General features: G+C 44.1%; 1 protein-coding gene across 1 annotated transcript in view; it reads right to left on the bottom strand.

Annotated features, from left to right (window-relative positions):
- cfap54 (cilia and flagella associated 54) overlaps window positions 1–16,392 on the bottom strand; it is a gene marked incomplete at its 5' end in the record, with an annotated part of 67,688 nt that extends 51,296 nt beyond the window's left edge. Inside the window, 24 exons of the mRNA XM_079507383.1 lie at window positions 131–272; window positions 420–547; window positions 967–1,155; window positions 1,439–1,531; window positions 2,252–2,464; window positions 2,853–2,989; window positions 3,100–3,331; window positions 3,928–4,056; window positions 4,157–4,203; window positions 7,089–7,236; window positions 7,464–7,568; window positions 8,122–8,207; window positions 8,885–8,999; window positions 9,265–9,377; window positions 10,237–10,338; window positions 11,384–11,579; window positions 11,850–11,951; window positions 12,985–13,098; window positions 13,312–13,455; window positions 13,978–14,036; window positions 14,735–14,900; window positions 15,257–15,403; window positions 15,517–15,622; window positions 16,247–16,392. Coding sequence (XP_079363509.1) covers window positions 131–272; window positions 420–547; window positions 967–1,155; window positions 1,439–1,531; window positions 2,252–2,464; window positions 2,853–2,989; window positions 3,100–3,331; window positions 3,928–4,056; window positions 4,157–4,203; window positions 7,089–7,236; window positions 7,464–7,568; window positions 8,122–8,207; window positions 8,885–8,999; window positions 9,265–9,377; window positions 10,237–10,338; window positions 11,384–11,579; window positions 11,850–11,951; window positions 12,985–13,098; window positions 13,312–13,455; window positions 13,978–14,036; window positions 14,735–14,900; window positions 15,257–15,403; window positions 15,517–15,622; window positions 16,247–16,392 — 3,159 coding nt within the window. The remainder of the gene's footprint in view (window positions 1–130; window positions 273–419; window positions 548–966; window positions 1,156–1,438; window positions 1,532–2,251; window positions 2,465–2,852; window positions 2,990–3,099; window positions 3,332–3,927; window positions 4,057–4,156; window positions 4,204–7,088; window positions 7,237–7,463; window positions 7,569–8,121; window positions 8,208–8,884; window positions 9,000–9,264; window positions 9,378–10,236; window positions 10,339–11,383; window positions 11,580–11,849; window positions 11,952–12,984; window positions 13,099–13,311; window positions 13,456–13,977; window positions 14,037–14,734; window positions 14,901–15,256; window positions 15,404–15,516; window positions 15,623–16,246) is intronic.
- Window positions 16,393–16,799: the final 407 nt, after the last annotated feature.

The following is a 16,799-nucleotide window of genomic DNA, read 5'->3' as shown; positions in this document are numbered from 1 at the left end:
CATGATGGTTCCAGTTGTACACTCAAGAGTTACAGAATGTAAGGATCCATTTGGAACCCCCTCAAATTAAGAACCCTGATGTATTGAGCTACGCGTTCAATTGGTTAAAGACACAGAGCTCCAGTGTTACCTGTGCCCAGATGTGCAGTCCACCCACTGAGTCACAGTACAGCACCCCCTGCTGGACGTTGATCTCTGTCTCCATGAGCACGGAGGCCAGAAACAGCTGGAGGAGGACGGGGGAGGAACGCTGCATCGTCTGCACACACAGCCTGCACGACCAACCAGAAAGATGGAGCTGAGACAAGGGATGATGCTTGGTGTGTGTGTGTGTGTGTGCATGTGTGTGCGTGCGTGCGAGCAAGCGAGTGAGAGCGAGAGAGAGAGAGAGAGAGAGAGAGAGAGAGAGACTTGCTCACCCTGTGAGGGCGAGTGTGTCCTGGTCCTGGGTGTAATGGGAGCAGGCTTTGCTGTGGTGAGTGTAATGGCTCCACAGCTCCTGGCAGGCCTTCTTCGCCACGGCGTGCTGCTCCGTTTTAAACGCAGCCTTTCAGAGGGAAGATGTTACCACAGTGATGGATGGGGAACACAACCAAACTCTGTCATGGCAAATGTGTTTTCTCTGAAAGAAATACGTTTATGAATAAATCTTATTTTGAAATCTTGTTTTGTAATAATATGAAAGGTTCCCGATCTGGACTTGGCATTAGTAGACAACAACCATAGATGCTGATGGTTAACGTTTTGCCACGATGTGGAAATGCTTTGTGGGATGCCGACATCAAACATCATTTTCATGCCCTCTGTATTTCTATGGTTCTATGGTCATTTTCATCATCATCTGTAACATAATTATGATGTTTTTGTCTGTTTGTAGTTATTTTGAATAGTTTATATATTCTGATAAAAAATAAATTTAAGTTATATAACACAAGTTTGTTGTTATTGTCCATTAGTTTGATGTACCTGTGCCAGGTGAGCCCAGATGCTGAGCAGTGGCAGTGGCAGGGAGGCCAGGACGGGGGGTGTGGTCTCTCCTATGCTGTTCCCCACCAGCTTGCCCTGGTTGTCGTAGGCCGCTACAGCAAACACATACTTCTGGTTGGGCTTCAGTCCCTCTACTCTCAGCTCACAACCACCAGATACGACGGGCACCTGGCATGCACACGCACACGCACGCACATACACACGCACACAGTCACACACACACACACACACACACACACACACACACACACACACACACACACACACACACACACACACACACACACACACACACACACACACACACACACACACACACACACACACACACACACACACACACACACACACACATGAAATGGACCCTTAATAATGCATATCAAAGTTGGGGTCCTTGGTTTAGAAACACTGTACTAGATGACGTTGCAGTGTACTTTGGACTACTATATACCATATCACCAGTGCCCTGCAGGCTACAGTCTCCCAGGCGGACCTTCACATTTGCACCTTCTGATACCCGCGAGCAGATCTGGTACCAACACACCTGGGAAGAAACAAGACCAGCAAAACATGAATGTATTTAATGAACTATTCATCATTTATTAATGATCTACCATGAATGTCACAGAGACAATTCTCTGTTCTAAGAAGGAGGTTTATATAGCAGTGGTTCTCAAAGTGGAGTCCAGCAACAGTTTTATCCACATTAGAGGATAACCTTTACACGGTTTCGGTTGTCCGCTCATAGACTGCGTGTGGAAATGGGAAGATGGAGTCGCATACCACCATGGGCAGCGTATTTGTCAATGTGAGACTGGTATACAAAACGAACATACTGGTGTGTCCCCTCACACAACTTGACACAAGACATCAGAGTGAAATATGGACACAAGTGTAGTGTAGTGAGCTCAAGCTCACTCTTTGTGGGCACTAACAGAGGAACCTTTGCATAATTATGCTACATGCCTGCCTGATTTTGTGCTGTGTATTGTACCTATAGTTAAAGTTTTTATTCATGAGTTTTTGATTATTGTTTGGACCCAATGTTGTATACATTACATTTATAAAACATTGGGTCCAAACAATAATCAAAAACCTTTGTGTCAATAAAGTAACTATAACTAACTAACTATGGGGGTGCCTGCCACAAAATATTTACACAGTCAAATACATCAATTTGGGTAGAACCCCTGTTAAACTGTATATAACTCACACACATCAGCAATTATTACTTTAGGCAAAAAAAAGCAAAAGCAAACCTGACCTGTACTTCTGGCAGGTACGGCGCCGGGGCAAAGGTCAATGAGTGGCTACCACGGAAGAGAAGGACGGGGCAGGGTGGAGGTTTGTCTCCGGCTTCTCTCTTCCCCCGATCCTTGTTTTTATATGTACTGGACGGAGGTTGCTTTGTGGAGGGCCTGCAGCTATACAGCTTCCTCTCCTCTGAACCAGCTTTCTCTAGCAGGAGCAGGGCCTCCTGGTGAGGGCAGGAGAACCGTCAGGTTTTTGGCGGCCCTGAATAAAACAATATATGGCACCCACTATTGTGGTGGAAAAACTACTCCTAAGGTGTCAAGATTTGGCATCGAAATAAATTTGGATTCATACAAAAGTAGCACATAATATTAAAACGTTATTAAAATTGAAGTAGAGAAAATAGCTGATTCATGAGCTCACAACGCATCACATTATTATGGTGAATGACTGTAATGCACAATCTACGTAAAACACTTAGGCTAAAAATTGCTATATAAATGCACCATTTACTTTTTTTTAAGCAATAAACAAATGGATGCATCCAGATTGTCAAACCATTATTTGAGGAAAGGGAATGTTGCCCACAACAAACAAAATGCAGTGTTTACCTCTAGTAGTCTCTTAGACTTGAAGCTGCTGTTTGGATCCATGTCGTCGTGGAGCAGCAAGGCGTTCTGGATCAGGAAGAGAACTTTGGATGCCTTGTTCTTCCCAATGCCACCCAACAGCTCAGCCTCTGTTAAATCTGACCAGCAAACAGGAAAACCATCTCTCAGGATAATTAGACACACAATTTTCTGTTGAAATCCAATCCAGTTAGCGGGTCAGACTGGCAGGGTGATCATGATGACTGACCTGCTGGGCTGAGATGTAGAAGCTTGAGGCTGACCCTGTGGTAGATGTTGACCAGTTGTAGGTGGAGATCCAAGGCCACCAGGAGTAGAGGCGGTGACACGGTGGTGCGGTTGGGACTTTTAGCCTCTGACTCTGCCGCGGCTTCCTGCTCCTCTACCCCATCCCCTGCATTTCCCTCTGCCAGTGATGCCATGGGAGAAGGTGGCACGGAGGCGTTGCGTGGTTTACATTTCTGGGAGGGACCAGAGGTTTGGAGAAATATGTGACCTTGTTATCTCCGAATGCATGCGTGATTCTGCTGACTGAACTAATGACTGGCATTATAGAACATAACAAAATAATATTAGGATAATATTACAGGATTGAACACAATATCCATCCAGAGGCAAAAACACAGTTGCTGTGCAGAATGTGAGGCGTGCAAAACAGGCCTGCATTTAAAATCCCTATTGATTCAAACTGAGATACAGTAATTCTAGGCATTACCCTTACCCTCTGTGAATTATTTTAATAGAGAGAAAAACGCTGTCTACACACATGAATCAGAGTTACATGTCTCACTAATATTCTCTCTCTCAAAAATACAAATTAATATTTAAATTAGATACGTTTTTATGAAGTGCAATAAAATACTGCTGCTTTAATGGAATGCTGAAGGTATTATGTGATTTTATTTGTTAATATACGGTGCAATATAAAACTGTATTGTTGCAAGGTATTTTACTGTTAATGTTTAGGTATTTCTTTTCTTTCACTATTATGATTGCTTTTACACTATAGTTTTGTATTTGTATAGACAGTTTCCTCAGCCACAGCTGAGTAGCTCACCTGTATGAAGGCGGGGTCAGCAATGGCCGAGCCGTCCTGGGGTAGCAGCCTGGACCAGGCTCTCCCCAGAGCCTCGTCAGCCCTCTCCACCACCTCACACACTGTCTGCAAGAAACCCTCACTGGGTTTCTGAACGGTGGAAAACCATTAGAAGACAAATGAGAATCAATGCCACCCACCATCACTGAACTGTATAAAAAATGTCCTCCCAAACCACCTGTTACAGTACCTTAAGAAGAGAGAAAGTACTGGGCTCCACATCCTCGTCTTTGTTGGCTTTTAGACAGGAAAGATAACACGGGAACAACCATTACTGTTAGGGCAGAGATGGGCAGCTATTTCTTTTCAGGGGGCCATATTGACTTTGATAAAGTGAGTGAAGGGCCACTCATTGTGTTATTGAATTGAAACTTGCAACATAGTGCTGAATTATGTTAAAACTGCAGGAATTTGATAGAAGCTGTGCTGTATCACATTATAGTAAGTAAGTAAGTAAGTAAGTAAGTAAGTAAGTAAGTAAGTAAGTAAGTAAGTAAGTAAATCAGAGAGGCTTATTGTGGGCCTCATGCGCCAATAAGTTCCTAACTTTTCCTCTTACATTTCTTCCTAAGTGAATTCCTAAGTGAAGTCCAGTCAGATTCATGAAACGTTCTTAAGTAGGCAGAATTGTTCGTAAGCATGTTCTTATGATGATGAATCCAAATCCTCGTAACTTGAAGGGGTGTGCCAGTTCATTCAAATTATCATAGGTAGACGCCCCAAATATCCTAATTAGCATCCTAATTACCATAGGGAACCGCCCCACCAATCCCATATAAGGCATTGGGAATTCACTTTCCTACCTGTGTTTTACCCAGGTGGGTGTTTTTTTGCATGACTCCATGGCCTTGCCTGCAGTCACACCTGTGTGTGATTTCAGCACACAGAAATCACAGGACCTCATACACAGAAATAAAGTTGAGTGAAGTCAAGAATACCTAAACTAAAGTCTAAATATGGTGGAACACCAGACTCCAAACATTAAAAAGCAATAGTACTGTGGTGTGGAGGTACTGAAGTGAACAGAAATGTTCATATTTTCAATATTTCAATATTTTCAATATTCATGAATGTATTTTATTATTTATCTCACAATAGTCAACTTTCACCACTAGACATCAATGTAAATTTGCTGAAATTATCATATTATCCATATGTCATGTTCAGAAGTAGTGGATAGTAGTGGATATAAAACATGTTAGCACTGGAGGGTGCATGGATATGGAGGGGCTTTAAGGCAGCAACTGCTTGGTATGTAATGGTGAGGAAATAGGGGTGTTGAGGGTGATATCGTGGTGCAAGGGGTGGGATAGGGGGGCTAGCAGGTAGGAAGCTTACAGGAAAATGGAGGTGGTGGCTGTTGGTATACGGGGTGGGGGTGTAAAGGGGGGGGATGATGGCGGGTGGGGTGGGGGTTATGTGGTGGGTATGGTGTGTTTGTTTGGGTTGGGTTGTAAAGTCTAAACCAGTGGTTCTCAAACATTTTCATGTCAAGGACCCCCAAATTGACATGCATTCTGCAGACCCCCATATGAAAATATTTTCTGCTAGGGAAATGTTTTGAAGATTTATCAAAATGTTTCGAAAATAGCCGATCTACAAGCTCAAAATGGGCAGTAATGGGACACGTTTGTGAGCTTGTAGATTGGCTATTATCAAAGTATAAAATGGGATTAAAGTGGTAAAATGTTCCATATTTTGCCGTGGACTGCCTGGAACTTCCTCAAGGACCCTTTGAGGTCCTCAGACCAAACTTTGAGCATCATGCAGAGGGCGCTGTTTTTCCTTTGTTTTCAGATTGCACTTAAGAACAAAAAAGGCACCCTAAGAGTGCTCCACAGTGTGCGTAGATTCTGTTCTTACCTACGAACAAATTACAGCTAAGAAAACATTGAGGGATCCCAAAACCTTCTTAAAAACTTCCTAAGTGGGTCTAAGAACAAATTTCCTCTTAAGAACTTCTTAAGAACGGTTGGCGCATGAGGCCCAATTGTCGGTATCAGCCAGGGTGCAGGAGTCTATCCCTGTTTCAATGCGCTAGACCTCTGGGAGATGGAATGTTGAGGTGGAGCGCAAATCTGTAAACAAATCTCTATAGTCCGATTTTTCCTGTTCCATCCTGATTGCCAAATCCCGAACATTGCTCTGCCACAATAACCTACCTGACCTGACAGAGACCATGGATCCATGGCAGACTGTGTCACTGCTACATTACAAATATTTAACATTTGAGTACATACAGATGGAATATGAAATGCAGATAATGGTATGTGCTCAAATGGTACATACATATTAATAACTAATAATTAATAAGTCTAAATTAGGACTCCTTTTAAGAAAAGGAGTTGAAAAATTGCTGCCTTTTAAGATGTAGATTTCTTTAAGGACTTTGAGGGCCGGATTGAGAGTGGCGTGCAGTTTAGAGGGGCTGGTGCTAACGTGAAAAAAGGGCACCTTGTGCAGCGCGTGGAACCGGCCGGTTGCCTTAATAGTTTGAGATTTATAGATTTTGGGGCATAAATAATATATTAGAAGCTTATTTTTTTTTGTTGTAATGTTTTTTTTCCAGCTTCCGCCTTTATTTTATATTTTTTATAGAGGGACAGACAGTAGGCTGACAGGAAATGGGGAGAGAGATGGGGGAGTGACATGCAGTAAAGGCCGTCAGGATCGGGAGTCGAACCTGCGGCACACTGCCAGACTGGATTACCAGCCAAGGTGCCTGGACCGCTGAGCCACGGCCCAGGCCTAGAAGCTTTTTTTAATCATGAATTGATCAATGTCACCATGGTCCACATACTGTACACTGTACAAAAAAAGGGCACATGCTGTCCAGAGGGCAAGGGCAGGTGGTGCTCTAGCACCCTAGTGTCTATCTGTGCACGCCACTGGAGATGGTTAAGTACTGGGTCCGACGAACCTTGGGCCGTATGTTGCCGTGTGTGTAGGGCAATGGTTAGTCAACAAGATACAACAATATACTGTGTGTGTGTGTGTGTGTGTGTGTGTGTGTGTGTGTGTGTGTGTGTGTGTGTGTGTGTGTGTGTGTGTGTGTGTGTGTGTGTGTGTGTGTGTGTGTGTGTGTGTGTGTGTGTGTGTGTGTGTGTGTGTGTATTTCTTACCTGTGCTGGGTGTATGAGTGTTGCAATCAGCAGCACTCTCTAACAGCATGGCAAGTCTGAGCGTCATCTCCGCCATCGCCATGTGGTCAACGGTTGCCAGGTTGCATGTGAAGGACACCTCGCACAATGTAGACAGGCACCATATCCACTGAAAATACACACATAAATACATTGATAAATAGTTTTATAGTGTGGTATGCTATATGTATTGCTGGAAAAGTCAGACAAATATTCTTCTGGCTGCTTTAAATAAATATAATAAATCAACTCCGAATATATAATATTGTGAAGATTACAGGTCCAGTTTACTTAGTCTATAGGGTGTAATTGGTTAAAGACAACATAAGATTTGGCAACTTCTCCCAGCAGCCGTACCTCGTGACAAACCTCCTGCTTGCCTGGGTGTTGAAACACTCCCTTCATCTTGGACCACAGGAACAACACCAGGTCCACTACAAGGTTTGAGTCTGGCTGCACCCCCTGGACACGGATACACACCACAAGAAGGCATAGATGTGGACTTGTACTCTACAGACACACTTGCACACAAAAGCTATTTAGCTTTTCTTCCTGTAGGGATGAAAATATCTATATTACATCATACCAAAAATGCATAAATTGTTGTACCCAAAGGTGCTGTGTCATTAGTCCGACAGCTCATTGTTCCGACGGTGTGTTGGTCCGACTCGTGCATTACTAACCCTAACGGACTAACGGGATGTCGGCGGAGTTATGGGTATCCCTGTACCCAATTGTAATACTCTAAAGTGGAACATACTGTCATCCTGGTGCTAAGCAGCAAGAATAACGTATCCCATCGTTCATGGACCTTCCTTTTTCTTATTTTCATTTCTTTGAGGGAATTTAGAAGGTCCTTACGTGCACATGCATGAATGCATGAATGCATACACGCACGCACACGCACACGCACACACACACACACACACACACACACACACACACACACACACACACACACACACACACACACATACACACACACACACACACACAGAGACAGAGACAGGCTGACCTTAGCAGTGCTACAGACAGACTTGTGAAGGGTGTCAACCACACAAATGAACTCATCGCTTACGGGGGTCTGCGTCTTGTCTTTATCTGTTGAAAACAACCACAGTACAATATTGACCATTAATACCATTATTTACTCAGACTGGCTCTTTTGCTCCAACGTCATGGGTGAGGGACACACCCAGTACAGTATGACATTAGAGGCACCTCACCTTGTAGACATACAGTACAGTAACAGTATAATGACAGTGACACAGTTGGCAGAGGGTTCACTAACACAGCGGCTTCCAAGGGGTACCCAGCAAAATTTGATTAATATAGCATCACAATCATTTTAACCACTTTATCCATATTTTTGTTTCAGGTTGGCTATTCAAAAATAGCAGATCTATAACCTCACAGCGCGTCACGAATGTCGCGATGTGAGCTTTTTACAATTTCTTTTTAAAAATAGCATTCTTTTTACACAAATATTCTCTTCTGGGGGTCCCTGGCAAGATGGGGGTCTGCGGCCAAATGCATATTATTTTGGGGGTGATTGACATGAAAAGGTTTGAGAACAGCTACCCTGCAGATAATACAAGATGCACATTATGCCATCTCTGTGCCCTCAGGCTCCTACCTCTACTGTCCTGGTTAGATTCATAGGAAATCTACCTAAACATCTTTGGGTCTAAGACATGTCTTAACTACAGAAATATGAGCCTGAAAGACATAATAAATACCTGTAGCTGGTTTCACAGTATGTACTGTATGAGCTTTACCAATGGTCATGGTGTCCTCTCTAAGGCGAGTCCTCTGTGAGGCCTGGAGACTTTCAAACGCGTCGAGCAAAGTAAGCTCCTGCTCTGCCTTCTTAAAGAATGGACCCTCTGCACTCTGACACGCACGAACACACGCGAGCATGCACAAACACAAACACACACGCACACGCACAACGCACACACGCACACGCACACGCACACACACACACACACACACACACACACACACACACACACACACACACACACACACAGACACACAGATTTAAATGTGTGTGTGAGTGTGTGCGTGCGTGCGTGCGTGCGTGCGTGCGTGCGTGCGTGCGTGCGTGTGTGCGTGCGTGCGTGCGTGCGTGCGTGCGTGCGTGCGTGGTACTCACAGCCAACACCTGCAGCAGTTGCCTGGCCAGTGCAGTAAAGCTCTCCCACTGCTCATAGTGAAAGAGCAGCTTAATGAACCTCACTGCAGACAAGTATGGCACCCTGTTCCCTCCTGGAAACACAGCAACAAATACACGTACAGGAAACAACATGTGGGTGTGTCCTAGTGTTCATTCCAACTGATCCAAAATGCCGCAGCTCGCTTGGTCTTCAACCAGCCAAAATTCTCACTTGTTTCCCCCCTGCTCCGCTCCCTGCACTGGCTCCCGGTCGCTGCCCGCACAGAATACAAAACTCTGATGCTGGCATTTAAAGCAACCAAAGGTATGGCTCCCCCATATCTTGCAAGCATGATTGAACCCTACAAACCCTCCCGAGCACTCAGATCAGCCAACGCAGGGAAGCTGGAAGTACCCTCACTAAAAACGCCGGGACAACGCTCCACACGTCCCAAACTCTTCTCCCTTCTGGCCCCAAAACTGTGGAATGCACTTCCCGTTGCAATCAGAACTGCAGCATCACTCCCGATCTTCCGCCGTAGTTTGAAAACCCACCTTTTCAGACTCCACCATGGCCCATAGCACTTACCCTACCCCCTTAGACAGCACTTTTTTAGACTTAGATAGCATTTGAAACAGACTTATAGCATGTCATGTAGACAGCACAATAACAGTACAGCATAGTATAATATATATGTATAGCTTATATGTATAGTGTCATTATATATAGATATGTTCTAGTTACGTTCTTAGCTTACGCATGTTTCTTGATAAATGCTGTTTATATATGTGATGTATTCCCATGCTTTTTGTTCTTGCTTAATGTAAGTCGCTCTGGATTAAGAGCGTCTGCTAAATGCCTAAATTGTAATTGTAATTGTAAATTCTAAAGACACTTTTAAGACACATCATGGACCCGATATTTGGGCATGTCTGACCCAGAATTTGGGCGTGGCATAAATTGTGACTAACCTGAGACAGCTAACTCCATTAGAGTGCCTGTTGGTGTCAGTGCTCTGAGACATGTGGGCAGGCTGTCATCATCACTCCCTCGCTCCATACCACTTCCTGATCCTGAGCACAACGTGCATTTGTAAAAACAAAGAAAAAGAGGGAGGACCAATTATTTCATGAAGTCGTGTGAATCACAGATTAATTTGTGTCTTGCAAATCACATGTACATCACATGCAATAAAAAGAGGACATTTTGGAGTAGCTATTTAGACTCCATGATCACACAACTCTTGCCGAAAAGGATAGATCTTGAAGCTTATAACTTAGCTTGAACATCGGTTTTTGTCAGCAATAAAGTGACACCGTTGTGTGACATAGTATTATATTTGGCATTAAAACAGACAGAGCAAGTGTATGAATTGTGAGTGTGATATAATACTTCATCAGTTAATCTTTGGCATACTCAGGCTTGGCTGTCCATTCCTCACATTGATAAGCATTGTTTCACTAGCCTGGCTAATAAACCAGACTAATATCACACAACACTGTCGCGGTATATTAGTCTGGGCTGGCTCCACTTGGATTTCATTTCCCGGGGGGCGGGTTCAAACATTTTCTCTTTGACGCAATTGGTCAGAGCTACTGTCAGTCAAAAGTCTCAAGCATTGAACGTCACTGTACCAAAGCCCGCCCATATTGCATACCGTGTCCCGATTGGTCCAACCTGTTCTCGGTTGTAGGAAAGAGGCGTGCTACTGAGCCTCGCCAGACCGTAATCCGCTGGTAGGCAATTTTGTTTTGCCAACGGCTGATTCGGTCTGGTTTATTAACCAGGCTATTGTTTCACAGCAGTGTTTCCCCTACATTCAGTAGTATGTCATTATAAGTCCCTATAGAGCCTTACACCACACGCCTTACACCACCACACTTACAAACCAAAAAAATGGCCGCCGGTTCCTGGAAAGGTTCCAAGAATCTAGAACGGAACCAGTTCTAGAACCAAAGTTTATTTTGATGGAAAAGGGCCAGGGTGCCAGAGTAAGGGGACTGGGGGTGTGGTGATTGGTGAACCGGTTTCAAACCTGACAACTGACATTATACACAGTATAGGTTGTGTATGTGTTTTTATACTGTACGTATGTAGAGTAGGTGAAATTCCACCAACCACCAGACAGTATGCTGATGCCAGATGCCAGGATCTCTAGGACCACTTCATGCAGATCTGCCTCCTCTGGGACCCCAGTCTGCAGTGGACGCCTGCCGCTATCCCACAAAGTCTCCAGGACGGCCAGGAACTGTGCAGCGCTGCAGTCAAACATCTCCGTCAACATGTGCTGTGTGGCGGTACGAGGCCAAGGCACCTACACACACAAGGCAAGGGGAAAGGTGACATGAGAGTACACATATGTAGCCTGGTAAACCGTCTCGGTCGTGTGAATTCACATCGTGTCTTCTGCAGACCGGTCTGGCCCCAAGCACTGGGTGGGCGTTTTGCAGAAACCAAATAGTGGAAGAGCCAATCAGCGTCTTTCAATTACAGGGCCCTGAGCGCAGATGCTGATTGGCTCATGCACACATCATTCAAAACGTCAAAATATGAAATATACTATGATAAATATAATCATTCGTACACATGTTATGTCCTTCAGGTTGGTCTTTTGTCTGCCTTTGAAGAGGCTTTTGGGTCTCCTCCTGGCTTCGAACACCGCCCACTTGAACACCATGGTAGCCAGCTAAAAAAACACCAAGCATATTACCTATCAGTTCATGCTTCATGTTGCATACTGTCAGCTTTGCATATTGTCATATTGTCAGTTGTCAGCGTTAACAACGCTGAGGAAGGCCCACCTGGCCGAAACGTGTCCGTTGTCTCGTCAGAGGTAATAAAACAGGTGAAGTGCACATTTATTGTGTGCTGGCACTTCCTTCTTTCAATTTCGTATTTTTGAGCCTTGCACCTACAAGAATATATTCTTCTTTTTCTCTAATATTTTTTATCCCACGATTTTGTAACCCATTTTTCACCCCTGTGTCAATTATCTGATGTGATCCTGGGCTCTACACACCCTCCGCCAACCTAGTCCCCATATATGGGGGACATGGGGAGAGCAACGGACTTTAACTCATGCTTCCTTCATGCCTGAGTGTCCAAGTTGCTCCTTTACACCTGACAGGGGGGAGTTTCCCTGGTTGGACGTAGCACGTGGAAGGAACACGTTATTCCAACCAGTTCCTTTCCCCTCCATCAGGCACCCCGGCTGGCCAGGGGGAGGCAGTTTAGAGTCCAGGATTACTGCATGTTTTTTGTGAGGGTACCTACCCTAGGGGACACAGGGAGAACATGCAAACTCCACACAGAAAGGCCCTTTCGCCAACCCCACCTCGGGTATGGGGTTTGACCTTCTAGCTGTGAGGCGACAGCACTACCAACTGTGCCACCGTGCCCAAGAATATACTCTTTGTTCCTTTCAGCATATAGGTACCTTTCCATTAGAGTTCTGTACAGCAGAACAAAACAGCAGCACCACTGTTGACAGAACAGCAACATTTTCCTGTCCCAATATTAAATTTAACCATGCACCTAAACCCTACAGTATATATACTTCATTGGCCTGGGTCTCCCAGGGTTCTGTATACTTGGCTGTCTTTTTTCCTTCTATACAAAATGTCTTCACAAAATATATAGCCGATCTACAAACTCACAATGCATGTTTGCCTACTATGACATGCCCAGAACAGGGACTGCAATTAGGGTTCATTACTTACTTTGATAGTAGCTTCTTTGTAAGCTCTCTTAGTCTCACTGGTCAGCAGAGTTCCAGTCTGTTCCTCCAACCCAGCCAGGTCACTAATTTTCCCCAGTGCTCGCTTGGCAAACACCTAACACAGTGTAGGACATGTGATATTTTACATGGGAAAAAATAACTGTAATAATGTCAAGATTGTTTGTTAACACTTTCTTATTAGGTGAAACACAAATCAGTTGGGCTGGCTGGCTGGCTGGCTGTGTATGTGTGTGTGTGTGTGTGTGTGTGTGCGTGCGTGCGTGCGTGCGTGCGTGCGTGCGTGGGTGGGTGCGTGCGTGCGTGTCACCTGTGCCTGAGCTGCAGCCTGGTTGTTGTAATAACACCGGCAGACAGCAGAATAGAGGGTGGCCCTCCACGGCACATAGCGGGCTGTCATCAGAGGGACGGACATTTCTAAACTGCAACTGGCCCAAAGCAGGTACTCCAATGCCTGGAGGGGAACATATAGACAGACAGAATGACTATACCCTAACTATGTTTTCATGGTTTCAAGTATGTTAAGGAAATTATACATTTCAATACATTTATCAGCACTGGAAAAACGTTCTTTAATGTGTGATAACTGGTTTCAAAAGGATTTTATTATTATAGCATATCCGGGTCCTTTCGAATGCTTTATCAAACCATTTGGGTAAATGGTTAGTGAACACTGACTGAGGAAAACTATTTCTCCTTACAAAATGATTTACAGCTTTCAGTGTACTTAGTGACAATACTTTTTCAGTGTCTTAGAACAACAGACAATAATTAAAAATGTAACAAAGGTTTTCTTTTGTTCCCCCAACCTGGGCCCTATAATAGCTACTTATTTCTGCCATTGCCAATCAGTTATATGTCACTGGCTTCAATGTAGAGTTTCACTGTGTGGTGTTATTTTTCCAATCTGGTTATTGTAGCAATGTATTGCTTTTTAAAGCTGGACATTGAAGTGTTATTGTAGTCGAGACAGAACCTGTGCACTGCAACTCATGGTCATCAGGTAGCGGCAGATGTTGTAGATGTTTAATGAGCCTGGAAAGTGAAAACATATGACAGAGAGGGACAGGTAAAACCCTCTCAGGTAAAACACAATAAAGTTAAATTGCCCATTTGTTGCACTACATATTTTGATGTAGTAGTGATGATGAAGAACAAACAATGTATTAATAACTCTGGTCTTTGATGAAATATAACCACTTAAGGATTAACTTCACAGATATAAAGTAAACAGTATTGATCCTGGGGGATAATCCTGGTAAAATATGGATGTCCTGCACTGAAAGAAGGGTTCAAACCACAATTTACAACCATTTAATACTCAACACCACAGTGTGGATTATGCAGCATTATGTTCAAAACTATGCAAAGCAAATCAGTACCAACTTACAAACCCCATGCTGAGTGAGATGTACTGTATAGCAGTGGTTCTCAACCTGTGGGTCGGGACCCCCAGGGGGAGGCACAAATAACTGATCTACAAGCTCACAACGCCTCGCAACGCTTATAGATCGGCTATTTTCACAATTTCTATCTGTGGAACCGAGTCAAACCAAATGTAATGCCTTACGGTACTCCTTGACTCCTACAATTCCAAGTGTTTGTAGGGTGGGGGGTCCCCAGTTCGTAGGGTTCAGGGTCCCCACCCTACCCTTCCCAGGGTCCCCAGTTCAAATATGATTATTTTGGGGGGTCGTGGCCTGAAAAGGTTGAGAACCACTGATGTATTGTACCATTATATAGTTGCCAGCAGAGATGCTCGTGTGGCTGAAAGGCCTGCATTGTGATCCGGATTAAGTCCAGAACACGGAGCAGTCTGCTGAGGCCCTCCTGGTTCAGGACACCAGACCGCTTCTCCAGCTCAAACATACACAGGAAGTAGCCCTGCAGTGCACGGAACTACACACACACACGCACGCACGCACGCACGCACGCACGCACGCACGCACGCACACACACACACACACACACACACACACACACACACACACACACACACACACACACACACACAATGTAACCTAGTTAGGAAAGGTGGATATGGCTTGTCTGAATACTCTATACTTGTGTATGCATTGCTTAGTGCATTTGTTTGTGAATATTTGTCTGTGTAGGCCACGAACACAGCTGAACTTGGCCGAAATTATCATCGTGTCAAATGTGTTGTGGGTTGTGGCCCCTGGGGCTCTTTTCTTTTTAACCCCAAAGGAAGAACCAATATATCAGTATACAGAGAGAGAGGGGGGGGGCTGTACCTTCATGCTCATATCTTGGTGTGTGTCAAACCCTTCTGGGAAGAAGCAGTCCATGAACTGTTGCACATCTGTGATGTCAGCTACATTCACTGGGCTGTAGCACTTCAGGTGGAGGCTGTAGCCCTGCCACAAAGCTAGCTGGTAACACTAGGGGGCGGTGAAACAAATACGGTACAATTGGTCAAATCCCTGAGTCGGTTAATTTAATTCTGAGTTTAAAAATGCATCCGTACAATTTCGTGTAGCTGCTATCTGGTTACCTTTATACCAAAGAGATAATCAGCGATTCTTAGTATGTTCTCCTCAAACACCTTGGGAGGAAGTCGATGTCTATACTTGCTCTGTACCTCTGATAGGATTTTAATCCTTTGAATTAGCAAAAAAAGACAGTTTATGACAATTCACATTCATGCAGTTTTGTGCAGTGTTTAAAAATGCTCTCAGAGCATCAGAAGTGCAAGGCCTTGTTTATTTCTGCACAACAGAAATTAGGTTACACACAATAGTCACACTTGATATTACATGGTTGAGAAACACGTCCCCCACAATTAATGCTATTATTACATTTAGCTGTGTTTTTAATACAAATAAAAATGTTTGCTGTGAAAAGGGTCCATAGCAAACAGTGACAACAATCAGGAGTCAGGACAGGTGAACATGGTCAGACCATAGAGCTATAAAGGAGGGGGTCAGACTCAAACTAATAATAACAACAAGAAACATGTAGGTCTATTGAAGACCATTTTGAAGGGAGTGAGGCCAATTCAATCCCACAGCGCCCTCTGAGGGCAAACAGTAGAATCACTATACTTTCAACTTTCTACAGGTTACTCTAGTAAAGCTCAATTTCAAACCAGTTTATCTAGCTGTTATCACTTGTATCGTTTACAATATACAAGTATGTCTTTAGTTAGGCTATTTCCTTACGGTTCTCGGACAATAAATTGTGTTGCTTAATATTAAATGAAGTAACGCTAATTGAAAACATACCCCTTCACATAGCAGCTGTTATCCCGAGTGGGCGCCGAGGTAACCCTTTTCATAAGTATGAAGAACACATTAATCTCCTTTTTGAACGCTAAAATAACTGGGTTCCTTTCATCAAGTTCGCCGTAATACGAAGCAGGAAGGTTCATTTCTGTCCCCATTTTTGTTCGTTTTTGTTCTAACCAGCGAGTAGCAAAACTACACCATGGCGACTGGCGAGGGAAGGCGGGTTGGCATGGTAACAAGTTACAACGCTACTGCTACTGTGGGAGTGGCTATCACATGCACGAACGCGCACATGGTCAAATTCCATCCCGAAATGATCCGATGGTAATTTCTTAGCCTAGAGACTCTCGTTGACATTTTCAATCTACGAGTCGAGAGTCTACTCTAAATCCTCTTCTGTTGCTGCTAGCTGATATGTTGCTGCAACACCGAACATATAGGCCTACCGACGCTACCGTACAAAAACAAAATATAAAGGTGCTGTACCTGATGCGTGATTCCCCAAAAGAATGTTAGAGAGGCTGCCGGAGTTCTTGTGCAATGTACACCA

The sequence above is a fragment of the Electrona antarctica genome, assembly GCF_951216825.1.
Source record: "Electrona antarctica genome assembly, chromosome: 8".
Lineage (NCBI taxonomy): Eukaryota > Metazoa > Chordata > Actinopteri > Myctophiformes > Myctophidae > Electrona > Electrona antarctica.
The sequence above is the reverse complement of the archived record's forward strand: the minus strand, read 5'-3'. Positions and strand labels throughout refer to the sequence as shown.